The sequence below is a fragment of the Leptonychotes weddellii genome, chromosome 3 (assembly GCF_054177405.1).
Source record: "Leptonychotes weddellii isolate Sample4059 chromosome 3, ASM5417740v2, whole genome shotgun sequence".
In the NCBI taxonomy this organism is placed as follows: domain Eukaryota; kingdom Metazoa; phylum Chordata; class Mammalia; order Carnivora; family Phocidae; genus Leptonychotes; species Leptonychotes weddellii.
In genome coordinates this window covers 164,858,049-164,874,395 of record NC_138371.1, presented here as the reverse complement: position 1 = coordinate 164,874,395, position 16,347 = coordinate 164,858,049, and the positions used below count along the sequence as shown (strand labels likewise).

Here is a 16,347-nt window from a genome sequence, read left to right as displayed (position 1 = left end):
CAAGGAGACTTTCTGGGTTGAAGATTATGAACATTTTAAAGATGCATGCTCTTGCTTGTTTTGCTGTTCATCTCTTTATGTACCCATTTATTAGGTACACAAAGCCTACACAAGATGGTGAACTCTTAGGTATCAGGGTTCATGCTTTTCTTAACTTTGTATTTGCCACATTCTCTTCACAGTACTTCGGGGAGGCAGGGCTTCCCGACTCAGTGATACCATAAAGGTATCTGAAGGTATCCGGGACTTTGAGGAAAAACATGCACGTTTCCAAAGGGAAAGTGGGGATTAATTTTTAGCACCCCACTCCTCGTCTGATCCAGAGCACTAGAGGGAACAGAAATTCTCAGGATACAGTGACCCCTCGGAGTATAAACACCCCTTACGTCGCTGGAGGACTTTGAGAGTTTCCTCCAATTGTTTATGATCTCTGGGCCACTCGCGTTCGTTCTGTATGTCCAACCTCACGCAGCACGGATGACTGCCTGGTCCCAACAACCCGAGGTGCAGCACATCAGTCAGTGGCTGATACTGTCACCGTCAAATGAAATACTTTCTGGAGCTTCTTTCCTCTGTAGTCGGAGAAGAGGTGACTAAAAAGTAAAAGCAGTACTGGTCCCCAGAGGGGGCTTGGAGCTTTTGCGGACAGCCGAGATGCCGAGAGAGGGCCGGGGATAAGTCTAGACACGGTTTCCTTCGATTGTCTTCCCTTCCTCCTTGCCCACCCTCCACGCCCCCCCCCCTCATTTTCCCCTTTCTTCTGGGTGGACGCTCCCGCCTGGGTCTGGAGCCCGGAGATGGTGGGGTTCAGCCCCCTCACTGCTTAGCTGAGTTTCAGCGCCTAGCCTTCCAAGTGGGGCTGTTTTCAAGCAGCAAAAACACTGGGAATGAACAGCTCTCGACCTCTCCCCTCCCGGTTTCCTCCTAGGGTTGGTTGGAAACTTCACCCGGACACCGAAGAAGCTCCGCCCTGGTAGTTTTGAACTGACCACAGACCGAGGACCCTCTGGGCACTCTCCCTCCCGAGGTCTCCCCGCCCCAGACTCTGCCCTCGGGGAGGTCGCCTGGAGCCCATTTCCCTGGGGACAGACGGAGCGGGGTGGGCTTGCTTGGACCAGGAAGAAGATGGCAGAGTTCAGAGTTGGCGCTCACCGCTCCCTCGTCGCCCGGGCCCCCTGCGCGCCGGACCCGGGCCGGGAGTGCGGGGGGTGGGTGGGTGGCGAGACAGGGGGGAGGCGGATTAGGCAAGCGGCCAAGCCCCAGCGCCCACTCAGTCCCCTCCTCCCTACGCCGGGCGCCGGGGCTGAGGCCCCCTCCCCGCACTCGTGCGCCGGCCTCCTCCCGGCTCCGCTCGGCCGGCAGGGAGCGGGGGGCAGCCGGCGGGAGGCGCTCGGACCCCCGCCAGGACCCCCGCCCGCCCGGCAGGCGGCGGCGCTGGCGGCTGCGGCCTAGGGCGCCGGGCGGCCGCGCGGCCGCGAGCCTCCTCCCCCTCCCGGAAGCGCGGGGCGGGGTCCCCGGCCGGGCCGCGGGGGCGGGAGCGGGGGCCGGGCCGGGGCGGGGCGCGCTGGGCTCGGCGCTCGCGGGCTCGGCGGGCTGTGCGCGCCCACTCCGGCTCCAGGCGGCCAGCGCGCGCGGGCCCAGGCTGCCGGGCTCCAGCCGAGCAGCGGCGGTAGCGGTAGCGGCGGCTCGCGGCGAGTCCCCGCGCCCCTCGCAGCCCCTCCCCGGCGCGGTGCATGGAGACGCGGCCCGCCGCCTGCCGCTGAGCCCGCCGCCCGGCCCGGGACCCGCCGGGGCTGGGGTGGCCTCAGACTCCGACCGGCCCCCGCCGAAGCCGGACTCGGGCTTGGCCGGCCGCCCCCGCCGCCCCCAGGGCTGCGCGCGGCCCGCGGGCCTCGTCGCCCGCGCGGATCGCCGCGGCCCGGCCGTCCCGTCCCAGGAAGTGGCCGTCCTGACCGCCATGGCTCACTCCCCGGTGCAGTCGGGCCTGCCCGGCATGCAGGTAAGCAAGAGCCGGGCCGCGAGGGGAGGGAGGGATGCGCGGGCCGGGCGGAAGCGGGGAACTTGGCGGTGTAAACACGGGCCCCCCCCTCCACGCTGCCCCTTCCGGGGTCGCGCGGGCCTCCAGCGCGGCGCTCCAGCCCCCAGGGCGCCCCTGCCCGGCGCCGCGGCCCGGGGCTCGGGGGGTGGGGGTGGGCGTACGGCTGCGGGGGCCGCGGCCTGGAGGCGCCCTCGCCGGCCGGGAGCCGCGGTGGTCTGGCAGGGATGTGGGGGAGGCGGCCGCCTCGCCCTCCCCGCCGCCCTCTCCGCACGACGCCTGCCGAGCTGCAGGCCCGGCGCCGGCCCGGTCCCCGGGAGAAGTGATGGGGGGAAATGCCCTTGGAGGCCCCGACCGGGTCTCGGGGCCCGGCGTGCGGGCGGGGGGTGGTCGAGGCCCCGTTCCCCCGCGAGCAGGCGATAAAGTTGAGAGGCCGGAGGAGAGCCCCGGGCGCGCCCCGACTCGTCCTGGGCCCGGCCGGGCGGAGGAGGCAGGGCGGGGTGAGGGAAGGTGTAACCGCCAGCCCCACTTCCAGCGCATTTGCTCCGCGCCTTTCCTTCTGGTGCCAATTGAGGGGAAAGTGCGAGCGTGTCAACCTTCTGGAAGGAGGGAATCAGTCGGACAGCATGTACTCCAGTGTCCCGAGCCGAGGTTGACCCGCCCGATCTAGGGACACTGGGCTTTCACTTGGACACTTGATTGGATCCAGACGAGTTCCTTCCAAGTAAACCTCCCGTTGATAACTTTGTGGCATCTTGGCTTACCAGTGACTTTTGGGGGGGGGGGGGGAGTTGAATTTCAAATGTGCGTGCTAGCATTAAAGTTTTTTCGCCTTTGGGGACTGTTTTTAGCCCTTTGGAAAACAAAACCACTTGGCTCTGGTTAATTTGTCGTATTTGTTAAGCGCACAAATGGTGGCAAAATAATTAGGATTAAAATCTCACGGTGCAGTTAAGAGGATGTCTCTAAAGTTTTGCTGTCCCAGTTTAGTTGAGCGAGTGAACATAAAGAGCTTTAAAAAAAACAACCCCGGTATCCAAGTGGATTATTTGTTGTTTTACAGACATCAGCGAGCTCACTTTTTTCTTCTTCCCTTGCTCTTTAGGGCTGAGAAGTGCAGTGTTTGGACCTGGCATCTTAGGGGCTGAGACTTGAATCTGCCCCGTCTTCTGTGGCAGATCATCCCACCCCACCTCACCCCACCCCACCTCACCCCACCTCACCTCACCTTTTTTTTTTAACCATAAAAAGAAAGCTGGGCTTCATTATTCAGGTTTGAAATCTAGAAAAATAGGAACACAAAGCTACCAAAATTTTATCCTGAGGGTTTTTTTTTTTTTAAAGGAATAACAGTCAAAGTTAGTATCTTGAGTGTACTTGAAGAAAACTGCCCTTGAATCTCATCTAAAGAGCTTTTAAACTCAACACACATTTAAAAACTAAGCTTCTGCTGACTGCTAGGTAAAAATCAGATGTGGTTTCTTGGTATTTCTTAAAGTTCCTCCTTCGCGTTGGTTTGAATGGAGAGGCAGGAAGGCACGGTGAACTGGGTGAAAGATGATTCCTGAGCGGTAGAGCAAGAAGGATCTCTTGAGTTGAACATTTTTTCTTTCATCAGTATTTCCTTTAGACTGACTTATACCGTGTTAATCAGGTTGTAATCTAGGACAGATGCCTCACTTAGAGTTTACGGTGGAGGTATAAGGCCTTTGTGGAAAGTGAATCAGTTTGAGGAGGTACTTAAAGCCCTGTTGGCTGATGCCCTGAAGTCAGTATCAGATGGTCACCTGGTGGTGGTGTCTGTTCTCAACATTTTTTGTCCTCACTTTTTTTTTTTTGGTCATCAAGAGGGTGGGTCAAAATCTTAGGAAGAGGAGGTAAATTTCCATTTCAAGGGAACTGTTTTTGTTTGGTTGAGACCACCAGATTTTCAGCTGTCACAGGTTTGGGGGCCTGTAAAAGGTGGCTTTGACCATTCCTGTCTTTAAGTCCATCTACAAACTGTGTAATCGTGCTTAGTATGCTATTTGGGGAAGAACATTCCTTTCCTCTCCCTTCTCCCGAGAAGAAAAACAACAAGCACATTTATTTTTCTTCTTTGAATTAACAGTTGTTACTGGCCCAGGAGGCTTTCCTCAAAGTGGATTTAAATTAAATGAAAGGCACACCTGCTTTTGACTGTAATCTAGGATAAAACAAGAGAGACGTGCTAACCCTTCTGTGCCCTGTCCTGATACCTTTGTCCCCCTCTCCCTTTTTTTGTTCCCCTCTCTCATCTTCTGAACGGGGCTTATAAGGAGTTGGGGTAAAGATTTCGAGAAAGACAGCAGAGTGAATTCAGGCAGCCTGAATTTAAGTATCAAAGACATTTAAAAAGTAAGCCTGAAAGGACATCTTAGTATAAACACCATTTTTCGTTGTGTCGCAAATCATTTTTATGCCTCTAGATTTTTACTGGTACCTCTGGAGGCAGAGGTATTATTTATGCTGTCTTCTGGATGTGAAAGCCAACAGAGACTAATTGAACTGACCAAGGACAGGGAGTATATTAGCTGGCAAGCGTGTGATTTGAAACCAGAACTTTCCTGTCTCCCAGACTATGCTTCTACTTACCATGCTGCCCTGTTGTTTTATTATTAACTTTTACAAACATTAAAGGTTTTTTTTTTTCCTTTCCAGTTTGGGTTTGCTGAAGAAATACGAGAAATTAGGAATATGAGAGTGATATTTTATTTGATCAGGAACCATTATTGAAAATTTATGTGCCAGATCCTAGGTGAGGGGTGGAAGACATCCGAATGAGTTAATATTTGTAATAAATGTTTAATGAAGGTTGCCAGGGGCCTTTCCTTTTTTACCTCCCACATCCCAGTTTCTTATTAGCATGGGGAGAAAATAAAAAGTCATGAACTGAATGTAGTAACTACAAATAGACATAAAGAAATTAGGTTGATTTGTGGAAGTATGTACTCCGTGTCCTTGGACATTTGTTGTTTCAATCAGTTTAATTCAGATTTGAAGAAAAGCAAGCTTCAGTTGGTGGTAGGAACACTAGCCAGCTTTTAGTTTGCGAAAGTTGTAATTTAAAAAGAATTAGATTTTGGTTTATAAATTTCTCTTGCAGATTTTTATCAGTCACACCTAAGCTTCCAAGGTTTTTTGGTTTGTGACCTGTGTAAGAAGTATATTTTACGGGACGCCTGGGTGGCTCAGTCGGTTAAGCGACTGCCTTCGGCTCAGGTCATGATCCTGGAGTCCCGGGATCGAGTCCCGCATCGGGCTCCCTGCTCAGCAGGGAGCCTGCTTCTCCCTCTGACCCTCCCCCGTCTCATGCTCTATCTCATTCTCTCTCTCAAATAAATAAATAAATAAAAGAAAGAAAGAAAGAAAAAGAAGTATATTTTACATCAAGATCTGAAACAAAAGTTTCAGGAGACAGCCCTGATCCTTACCACTTGTGATGCCCTGATGTTGTGTCATGTATTTTATTTAAAAAAAAAAAAAAAAAGGAGGTGGTTGCAACACTAAATTGATTTTACAGCTGACTGGTTTGACCCAAGTTTGAAAAATACTGAATTAGGTATGCCACATGTGTAGGACAGCTGAGTTACTTAGCATGTTTTGAGGATGTCCTTAATTTAGGATATTTTCCTATTTGAAAGTACAGGCAGTTTACAGGAATAGCTGGGAAACTTAGTTTCTACTTGGTAAGTCATCCTGCCCCCTCTCTCCCTCGGCATTGATCTAGTTGGTTGGAGAGACTAACCTTTGCTGAGAATGCCCCTTTAAGTTGGGATAGCGAGAAGGACATTGAACAGCCAGTTTGGACATGTTGGGAGCTTTCCTCAAGTGCTCTTGCTTACCCTGGGGAAACCTGTGTGCATTTGAGAATCTGGGAAATGAAGGAAAACAGAAGGACAGCTGCATTTAATTGTGGCTTCAGTGCTCTTGCATTTTTTTTTTCTTGTTAGTGTCACATTGCCATAGTTTTTTTTTTTCCTGTTTCCATGGAAGAGACCTCTCCATGTTCAGCATGTTGCTGTCTGCACCCTGCGGAAAGGTTGGCGTCATGTTATGGTGTGTGGACATTCAGGGTATTTGTGAGATTGAGGTTCTGAAGGCACCTTGAGGGAAATGCTTTAGTGTGGAATGGGGTCTAGGGTCTTAGAACGTTGGACGAGATGGGGAGCCCACATGCACGCAGCACGTTTCTCTGTGGAGTGTGGTGCCAGGACCTGTGAGGGTTGGGTGAGAACCTCCCTGGGCCATGTGCTCAGGAAGTCAGCAGCCCAGTGAGAGCTGATCTCAAAGGGGTTGGAAAGCAGGTTCATGTGGGGCTAGCCTGGACCCCAGGGCTGGAGAGGCAGCGGGGGCTGGGGAAGGGGGCCAGCTCTGGCTGGGGTAGGGAAGCGCTGAGTGTCTTGAATTTTAGGGGTCCTGCTTCCCTGCTGTAGGTGGAAGGAGTTGGATTCTGGGGCATGCTGGCAGTGAGAGGAACCCCAGGCTGGTGAGAGGAGGGGCAGACAAGACTGAGTGGTTGGAAGTTCAGGTATCAGCCGGATAGCCAAGGTGGACTTTTTTATTTTTAAAGATTTTTTATTTTCAAGTAATCTCCACCCAACGTGGGGCTCCAACTCACAACCCCGAGATCCGAGAGTTGCATGCTCCATCGACCGAGCCTACCAGGAGCCCCTCAAGGTGGACTTTGTAGCAAGATTGACTTCAAACGTTGGTAATTTGAACTCTCAGCGAACATTTAATAGTCTTTTTTTACGATCTCCAATCTCCCCTGCTTTTGACCCTTTTTGTTGTTCTATGCTAAGAGTAATAAGGAAAATAAAGGCACGGTTTTCTGTTACTGTTAGTTGCCTAAGTATTTTATTTAATAGCCATTTCAATACTTCATATTCCCTCTTTTCTTCTGTCCCCAACATTTAACAATGTTAATAATTTGTTTTGCTTAAAAATGTATTTTGGGGGGGCAGTGTTATAAGACGATTCTTATAAATTATTAAAAATATAACTTGGAGTTGTCTAGGACATTTTGGTTGTAATCCCAGCTATGGGAATGTTCCTGGTAGTATTTCACCGAGAACCAAATGACCTTCAAGTAGAAATTGGTCAGGTTAGATTTTTCTAGGCTGCTAAAATAGCACAGTGTCCCCTCAGAGTAGTTATGGGCAAGTGGCAGCCATCTTTGCTTTCTCGTTCCTGTATGTGATGTAACTTCTGCGCTCCTCTTTGCCCTGTTCCAATGTGCAGAGCTGAGCTTGCTTCCTGCAAGTGGACATTGCTTTTCAGTTGAATGGTATTTCTAGGACCTTGGTACAAGATGTAGTGTGAGGAGTAACTGAAGAAATGAGCCTGTTGGCAGTTGCTGCTTCTTTCTAGAGTATTTTTTACAGACAGGCTGAGGCTGGGGTCAAGGAGTCAGAGGATCTCTTGAGAAACATGCCACTTGGCGCTCCATTTGGGAGCCATCTCCCAGTGATTCAGAGTTGCCTGCTTAGGAATACGGTACCTGCAGGAAACGGACCACACCCAACCTACCCTTTTGTGGCTTTTTTTTTTTTTATGCTTTAGCTCAGCATTGTTATCATTCATAGAACCTTGTAACAGGAGTACGTTCAGGAAATAGAGGTTGCACTCTGTTATCTCTGTGTCTCTTTAGGGTCAACTGCTATCCTTGGACCAGTCATTTCCCATAATTCATGTTTCTGCGGTACAATATGTTTAAAACTAGTGCCAAGTGCTTTGGCAAAAAGAAAAACATAGCTAATATAACACCTGACTCCTGGAGTGCGTATGGAGTTTCCTAATCCTAAATGGCTGCCTGGTTTCCAAGGTTCAGATTAAGAAATATAAAGCAGGATGTACCTTTGCTTGCTACAAAGTATACAAACACCTCAGATTGAGGATTACCCCTGGGAACAGCACTCTTGACTTTAGAGACCTTCCATTATGTTTTCTCGAGGGTTGTTGTTTTCCTGAGGGTTCATGGCCAGTACAAGGAATCTTATCTGTGCAGCGCCCACTGGTATCTGAATAAATTGTGGGAACATTTTGAGTTTTGTATTAATGCTTATGAAATATGTAGCGGGTGTTTATCTTCCTATTATTTTAAGCTTCTTCCTATTTTTAAACAGATTTTTAGGCCCTGAGATTTGAAATGACCGTATAGGTCCAGATTCTTTGTTTTATTTTTAATTATTTAGGATTTTTGTTTAGTTTTTATTTGAAAGGTTGAACACATGATTTAAAGAGTCCCATGGCCTTATAAGGTTTGTTTGGAAGGATAGCAGTGACTTGCCCTTTGCCTCCCATGTCCTGCTCCCCAAAGGCAGCCCCTTTGATCTCTGTTAGCTGATTGATGTTATTTCCACTTTGTGTATGAAGAACATTTAAAACTTGCTGCTACTTTGTTTCTGGTTTCAGGCATTATCTGTGGACTTTGGACTCTGAAGAGGAAGCTTTGGTTCTTGCCTCCTTCAGGCACATGTCCCTCTGTTCCCTCTCCCCAGCATAGTTACATTGTGACTTTGGTTACGTGTGTGTACATTAGTGTGGCCGTCACGCACTAAGCCCGTGCCTATATGCCCAGCCTGGCCGTTAGCGAACCGGGGTAACTTTGCAAATCTTCTCTGAAAGTTTTTTTTTTTTTTTAATAACGTAATTGCCTTAGTTTGGGCTGCCAGAACAACATACCATACATAGACTAGGTAGCTTAAACGATAAACATTTATTTGTCACAGTCCTGGAGCCTGGCAAGATCAAGGCTCTGGAAGGTTCTGTGTCTGCTGAGGGTAACTTCCTGGGTCATGGATGGTCTGCTACATGGCAGAGAGGTGAGGGAGCCCTGTAGGCTCTCTAAGGGTACTTGTCTCAATCCTGAGGGCTCCACTTTCATGATCTAATCACCCCCAAAGGCCCCACCTCCTAATACCAATCCCATAGGGAACTGGGTCTCAACATAGGAATTTTGGGAGGACACAGACATTCGGTCTGTAGCAGTCTTTATAGCTTATTCAGCCAAAACTCACACAAGCTGTTGAAACCTTTTCCAAAGCTCAGGTAGAGATCCATGTGACCTTTTTGGAGAAGTCTTCCTGTGAGCCCTCTGAGCTGCTCCCGTGTGGACTGGCGATCATCCACACTTGGTGCTCTGCTCACAGCCTGCTTTCTTTGGCCCTCAAATGTGGGACTCGTGCTGCTCTGGACCACCTCTTTTCTCTGTCTCCCATCATTGTCTGTCTGGGTTCACACTCTTGTGTTAATGAAGCATATCTTGCAGTGCCTTCCTGTGGCTAAGGTACATGGGAGATAGGTTTTTTAGGTCATGGATATCTGAACATTTCTTTTCCTCTCGATTAATATTTTGGCATGGGATATAGTCACAGGGCGGAAATTATTTTCCTCCAGGATTTTGAAGGCATTTCTCCCCTGTTTCAACTTTCAGTCGTTGCCGGCGAAGGCTGCCGTGCCACACCAATACTGGATTCTGTGTGTGTGAGCTGTGTTGTTCTTCCTGAACCGAATAGGATCGGAATTTTTTTCTCCAGGACCTCAGTTTTCACAATGACATGTCATGATGCGGGTCTGTTTTTTGTGACAGGTACTCAGTAAGCCCATTTAATCAGGCAGCTCAGGTCTTTTCTGTGTTCTTCCTTTCTTAAAGTATTACTTGGATGTTGGACCTTCTCTTGAGGACTGGTCCTCAAATAGTTTTACCCTCTTAAACCTATTTCCTACCTGTCTTTTTTATTTGGCTTTCTGGAAGGTGGTCTCAGTTTTTTCTTCCAGCTCTTCTAATGAGTGTTTCTGCTCTTATTTTTTAAATTCTAAGAGCTCTTTTTGGTTCTCTGAATGTTCTTTTATTGTTGAAATATTTGCTCTTACCTCCCTGGATATGTTAACTGCAGTTATGTTTCTTTCCTTCAGAATAGATTCTCTTCCTCCAAGTCCCTTTCTCTCCTCCTGTTGGTCATGATCTTTCTTTCTAATGCTAGAGGCCACCCTTGAATGTCTGCTCTTAAGAGTGGGGGCAACCAAGCTGGTTGGAAATCTGCCCTTGATTGGAGCTTTTTAAACCTCGATGATACCAGGTGCTTCTACCAGATGGGAGAGGTGAGGAATAGCTGATGTCCATTTCTTTCAGCTTTTTATACATTTCCCCTTCTTGGAGAAGCCTCTGACCAGCTCTGGTCTGGACCCCTTACTGTCTACAGCTGGTGGTCCGGGCTGATCCCTCCTCCCTTCTGCGGCCTGAAGCCTGATGCCCACAGAGCGCTGGATGGACGGGAAGGACTGAGTGGGTGCGGCGTCTTGTGGAGCTGAGCTCCCCCGTTGTTTAACATGCTGCCTCTGTCCTCTGCTGAGTCGGCCGCTGCCCGCTCCAGAAACCCTTGGTTTCCTTTCCAGGCACTGTGCTTTCAGCAGTTCCCCTGGTTGGGAAGGCGGGGCAGCTGCCTGGCTCTGAGTGGGGGAAGGCCATTGGGGTGTCTAACCACTTCGTTAATAGACTTTCCGTCCTTATTTTAGATGCTGCCAGTTCTGAGTTGTGCGGATTCAGGCTGCAAATGGGGTTGGTTCTCTGCTCTCTCCACCTCCAGTTTAGCATGTCCCGCCCCCCCCCCCATATTTCTGCCCACTTCTGGAAGTTCATTGCTTTTGGTCTTCTCTCCCCTCCTGGTAGGCAGAGGTTTAACCTTTTAAGAGAACTCCATTTGCTTATGGTTTATTGGGATTTCAGGATTGTCCAGAGTAGGTGCTTATGCTCAGTATGCTTCCTACCTGGAAGTCCCTCTCTTCAGGTGTTACAGATGAGTGAATAGAATGATTACAATTTGAATTCCAAGGTCAGAACTTCTCCAAGTGCCCTAGCATGGTGAAGGACTCCTGAGGCCCTTGTCGTCTTCAGGAGATTGTGCCTTCTGTTTTCTCTCCGTTAGTCAACGACAATATAAATATATGCCTGTTTTTTCCATATCTCTAACAGTGACCTCCACTTCCCTAAGTTGAGCTGAGAACCTGCTTTTCTCCGTTCTGTGTCTCATTTTCTAGTCTCAAAATCGTGTGGGCACAGAACCCTTTCTTGGAGCCTTGTAGTATCTCTTTGGAGAAATGTTTTCTTCAGTTGATGTATGTTTTGGGGTCCCAGCCCCTGGCCTGGAATTGAGTGTGTGCTTCTTGGGAGGGTGGGGGCAGCATCAGTCCCGGCTGCTGGTTCTGTGGTCAGCACAGGACCTGGGTGCAGATGCACAGCAGATGTCGGAGAGCTTGCCAGGGTGTTCAGGTGGACACGTGGTGGAGCCAGTTGGCCGTGTGTTGGGGGCTGTGCGCTGTGGACTGAGCCCCGTGGCTTGGGGGTCTCCGCACGCCCCATGCTGTGCACGGCCTTGTGCGTGGCCTAGCGCTGCTCCATAAATACTCGGTGTTTATGAACCAGCGGCTCAGGTGTGTATCTAAACAGGTAAGGCTGCTCTTGTGGGATGTGACCTTAAAATGATTTCCTACTTAGGAACAAAGTACTTTTTTTGGGTAGAAATTTAGAGTGATAAATCATTAAGTGAAAATGAAAGATAATCCAGAACTTGGGGGACTAGGCATTGGTTAGCAGTTATTTTAGGCACCATTTCGTAGGATAACTTTAGAGTTCTGTGCAGTGTGGTTACAGTTGTTAAATTGCTACCTGAACTCCCGATGAACTGAGAGCCAGCTGAAGAAAGGTATTGTTTGAACATCCCGTGAGCTTCCTTATGTTTGATGCACTTCATTGTACCAAACGTTTCTTGAGAGGTAATTTGAAAAGAGAAAGATTGTTTTTGTTTTTTTTTTTGAGAAGAGAAAGATTATGTTAAGTACAAAGAGTTACTTCCTCAGTGGTTCCTCATGGTAGGCAGGTTTTCTTTTTCCTTCTTTTCTGTGTTACCTGAATAGGTAAGTGGGAGAAGTAAAGGTGCCTTTGGCTTTGCTGTATTGCTCAGTTGAGAAAATGAGTATTTGTTGCTCTTAGTGGAAGGAAGCCTTGAAGGAGTAGGACAAACTTTTATTACCTTCTTCTCAAGGGCAGGGCTCTGGTGGGCGGCTTCTGCCCTTGGGCAATCCTTGAGGCCTCTTCCCGGGGTGGAAGGGCTCTTACACCGATTTTACACCAGAGGCTTAGGAAGTGTAACCAAGGCCCCTCAGCTAGAAAACAGCCTTGCTGGGGTTAGAGCCCTGACCTCTGATGCCAGCATTGGTGGTGCTCTCCCTTACACCAGAATGCCTCCCGCTGAGCCTTTCAGATCCTGCCCCTGCCCCGTCCTGGCCCACAGGGCTCCTGTGTCCCTAAGGGTCACGTTGTGCTTAAAGCCTCTGAAACCAGCCCAGTCCAGGCCTGGTACGAGATGGTATTTTGGGTTCCCACCTTTTTTTTTTTTTTCCTTTTAAAGATTTTTTTCCTGCTCTGGTATTATTATTATTATTTTTTTAAGATTTTATTTATTTATTCATGAGAGAGAGAGAGAGGGGCAGAGGGAGAAGCAGGCTCCCAAGGAGCAGAGAGCCCGATGCGGGACTCGATCCCAGGGCCCTGCGATCATGACCTGAGCCGAAGGCAGACGCTTAACCATCTGAGCCACCCAGGTGCCCTCTGGTATTATTTTTAAGTGGCTTCCTAGAATGTAGGATTGTGGCTGTGGGGGGTGGTGACTTAGATGTTTTCCCCATTCCTGATCCCCAGTCCCTCTACTGAGCCCTTCAGCCCTCCCCTAGGCTGGGAGTGGGGCCTTTGGCTGGCCCCTTGTTTATTGCCTTTCAGTTGTTGCTGGGATTAGCTGAAAAAAGTACCATAATCAAACCAGTGTTTTTTTTTTTTTAAGATTTTATTTATTTATTTGACAGAGAGAGATACAGTGAGAGAGGGAACCCAAGCCGGGGGAGAGGGAGAGGGAGAAGCAGGCCTCCCGCCGAGCAGGGAGCCCCATGCGGGGCTCGATCCCAGGATCCTGGGATCATGACCTGAGCCGAAGGCAGACGCTTAACGACTGAGCCACCCAAACCAGTGGTTTTTAAGTTTTAGCATTTCTCTTCATCACCTGGAGAGCTTGATGAACTGTGGACTGCTAGGCTGTTGGTCTAGGATGGAAACTAACAAGTTTTCCCCATGTGTGTCTGCCTCAGGGACCACAATTTGAAAACCATTAAACTGGAGAACTAAAAATCCTTAAATTCCTGTTGCTCTCCACTGTGGGACACTCTATAGTGACGCCCATTTGAAAGCTCAATTGACAGTCAGTGCTTGGGGGGGCACCTGGGTGGCTCAGTTGGTTGGGCGACTGCCTTCGGCTCAGGTCATGATCCCAGGGTCTTGGGATCGAGCCCTGCCATCGGGCTCCCTGCTTGGTGGGAAGCCTGCTTCTCCCGCTCCCACTCCCCCTGCTTGTGTTCCCTCTCCCTGTCTGTCTGTCTCTCTCTCTCTGTCAAATAAATAAATAAAAAAGTCTTAAAAAAATATCAATGCTTGGGGCGCCTGGCTGGCTCAGTCAGTAGAGTGTGCAACTCTTTTTTGGGGTTTCACCAGTTCAAATTTTTATTTTTATTATTTTTTATTTAAATTCAAGTTAACATATAGTGTAGGATTGGTTTCAGGAGTAGAATCTAGTGATTCATCAGTTGCATATAATACCCAGGGCTCATTACGTCAAGTGCCCTCCTTAATGCCCATCACCCACTTAGCTCATCTCCGCCTCCCCTGCAGCAACCCTCAGTTTGTTCCCTATACTTAAGAGTCTATTACGGTTTGCCTCCCTCTGTTTTTATCTTATTTTAGTTTTCCTTCCCTTCCCCTGTGTTCATGTGTCTTTTTCTTAAATTCCACACATGAGTGAAATCATATGGTATTTGTCTTTTTCTGACTGCCTTATTTCATTTAACACAATACACTCTAGTTCCAGCCATGTTGTTGCAAATGGCAAGATTTCATTCTTTTTAATCCCCGAGTTATATTCCATCATGTATATATACCACATCTTCTTTATCCAGTATTCATCAGTTGGTGGACATTTGGGCTCTTTCCATAATTTGGCTATTGATAGTGAGAGCGTGCAACTCTTGATCTCGGGGTCGTGAGTTTGAGTCCCACATTGGGAGTAGAGGTTGCTCAAAAAGAAAATCTTAAAAAAAAACCACAATCAGTTCTTGAGACTTATGACTTGTATTTTAGAAGACTGACTTTGGAACCATGGGTCTGACTTTGGGAATTGAATAGGCTTCTGGGAGACTTGATGGAGACTTTACCATTTTAGCAGGTAGTATAAACCTGTTGGGAGGTAGAGGAGGATGTGTGTTCTGTATCTTTTTGACGTCAGAACCTTATTTTGTAAGGACTGCATCTCTCAGAACTAGCATTCTACGGTTCTTTTGGAAAACACCGAACCAGAACAAAAGTCCTGAACTTGATCATCTTCCACAGAGTTGTGAGGATAACTTCTCTTAACTGTAGTTTTTATCACATCATTCCCTGCTTAAGAGCCTTTGGTTGCTTCCTGACCAAATACCTCGTACTGCTTTTCAGTCCTTCTCCCTGGTCAGCTCACTGCTTGTCCTTCCTCTGTGAACCTGCTCCTCTGGCAGGATATCCCCTGCCTCCCCAGTAACCCCTGGTGAGCTCTTAGTATTTATGTCATCATGTTGCCTTCTTTTTTCTTAATTGGATTGAAGGGAAGACCTTCAGGGAAGGTGTGCATTGTCCAGCCAGCTCCCCATGCTGAGGAGGGGGGACAGTTAGGAAACGAATGGGTTCTCTTTGGGCAAAATCCATTTTCTTTTCTTGGCAGTTGTTTTGCTTAATACTTAAGATATACATATATATGTTTGGAAAAAATATTCCAGGCCAGTAGACTTTCTAATGTTTGGGATGTCAAAGGTTTTATGCTTTTATGTCTCAATAGTTGATTTGATGTTTAATTAAAAAAATGATCTGTATTTCTGTATTAGCAGTCTTTTATTAGAGTTTACTACGATTAGCTAAACTTCAGTCTTACCAGACTTGCTTATTTGAGGGTGGTTTTTGGGGGAAGGGAGAGGTCTTGATTTTTTTTGAAAGTGCATTGTCATTTTTCTGAGGTTTGTTACATGGCTTTTTCCAGTATAAGGGTAAATGGTATAATAAGCAGATTTAGGAGACGGACTGTGTCAGGAAGGGTAGTAGTGAGCTTCGGGTTCCTCTCTTTCATTTGTCAATGAAGAGTCTGGAGTCTTTCTAAAAACAGAATTTGTGACATTCAGAGGGCTTCCCTCCGTATTGTCTCCTTCAAGAAACAATGAGGCGCTGCCGTGAAGTGAAACTGAGTGCATTTCCTGGCCTTGTTCTTACACCAGCTGCTTGTATTTGTCCCCAATGCGGACACGCCTGATGGGGGTGGTGGTCTCCAGTCACACTCCCAGATGAGCCTGGGCTCATGGAGCACCAGCAGCCTGGGTGTGGCCGGAGATGTTGCGGGATGGAATTTCATTTCCGCTTAGGCTTGAAGCAGGGGTCATGTATTCAAGTGATCCCATAGTTTAAAAACAGTTTTGAGTTGAAAAGCAGTTTTACCAAGGATCTACTTGATCCCTCCCTTGTGGATGGATTACTGTATGTGGAGCAAATGGTTTCTCAGCCCACCCCGAAAATATGAATAAATAGAAATATAAATGTTTATGTTCACATATGTGTGGGCATACAAGGTATGTTAATTTCTTTTTCCTTCATTGTGATCTATCAGTAAGTAGCCTTTAAAAAGCTTGTGCTGTGACACTCCTGTGTTAACACTTGAATTTAAATAAAAATTTGGAGAAAAAGAGATGTAAAAAATGATAAAATATTTTAAGCCCTTTTAAAATGGTAAAATTCTCCGTATTTTTATACATGGTTTGTTGCACATATTATTTAATAGGTTAGCCATAGCGATCAAGGCTGGTTTTGAAATTCCGTGAAAATGGTTCTTCCCTGTGTCCTTTTGTGTCAGGGTAGGTATAACTCCGTTCATTTCTGCTGGGGGAATCTGTGGTCATAAGGCTCTTTGAAAACCAATGCAAGGGCCTTCACCCGCATATCTGCTGCAATGTAAGAGCCCCACCACCTACCCTGGCCAGCCTGCCTGTGTGTGTTAGTCTATTAAAAAGTCATGGGGGGGGGCGCCTGGGTGGCTCAGTCGTTAAGCGTCTGCCTTCGGCTCAGGTCATGATCCCAGGGTCCTGGGATCGAGTCCCGCATCGGGCTCCCTGCTCTGTGGGGAGCCTGCTTCTCCCTCTCCTGCTTCTCCCTCTCCCACTCCCTCTGCTTGTGTTCC

The 16,347-nt window shown here is 48.2% G+C and overlaps 1 protein-coding gene and 1 long non-coding RNA gene across 2 annotated transcripts in view; both read left to right on the top strand.

Annotated features, from left to right (window-relative positions):
- The first annotated feature begins 1,577 nt into the window (after positions 1-1,577).
- Positions 1,578-16,347, top strand: part of STK24 (serine/threonine kinase 24) — a 111,258-nt gene continuing 96,488 nt past the window's right edge. Inside the window, exon 1 of the mRNA XM_081815128.1 lies at positions 1,578-1,999. Within this exon, the coding sequence (XP_081671254.1) occupies positions 1,958-1,999 (42 nt within the window). The 5' untranslated portion in view covers positions 1,578-1,957. The remainder of the gene's footprint in view (positions 2,000-16,347) is intronic.
- Positions 2,319-10,337, top strand: LOC145720693 (uncharacterized). Its single transcript, XR_014143872.1, has 3 exons — positions 2,319-5,210; positions 5,423-7,834; positions 8,471-10,337. It is a non-coding gene; the product is annotated as an uncharacterized LOC145720693 (long non-coding RNA).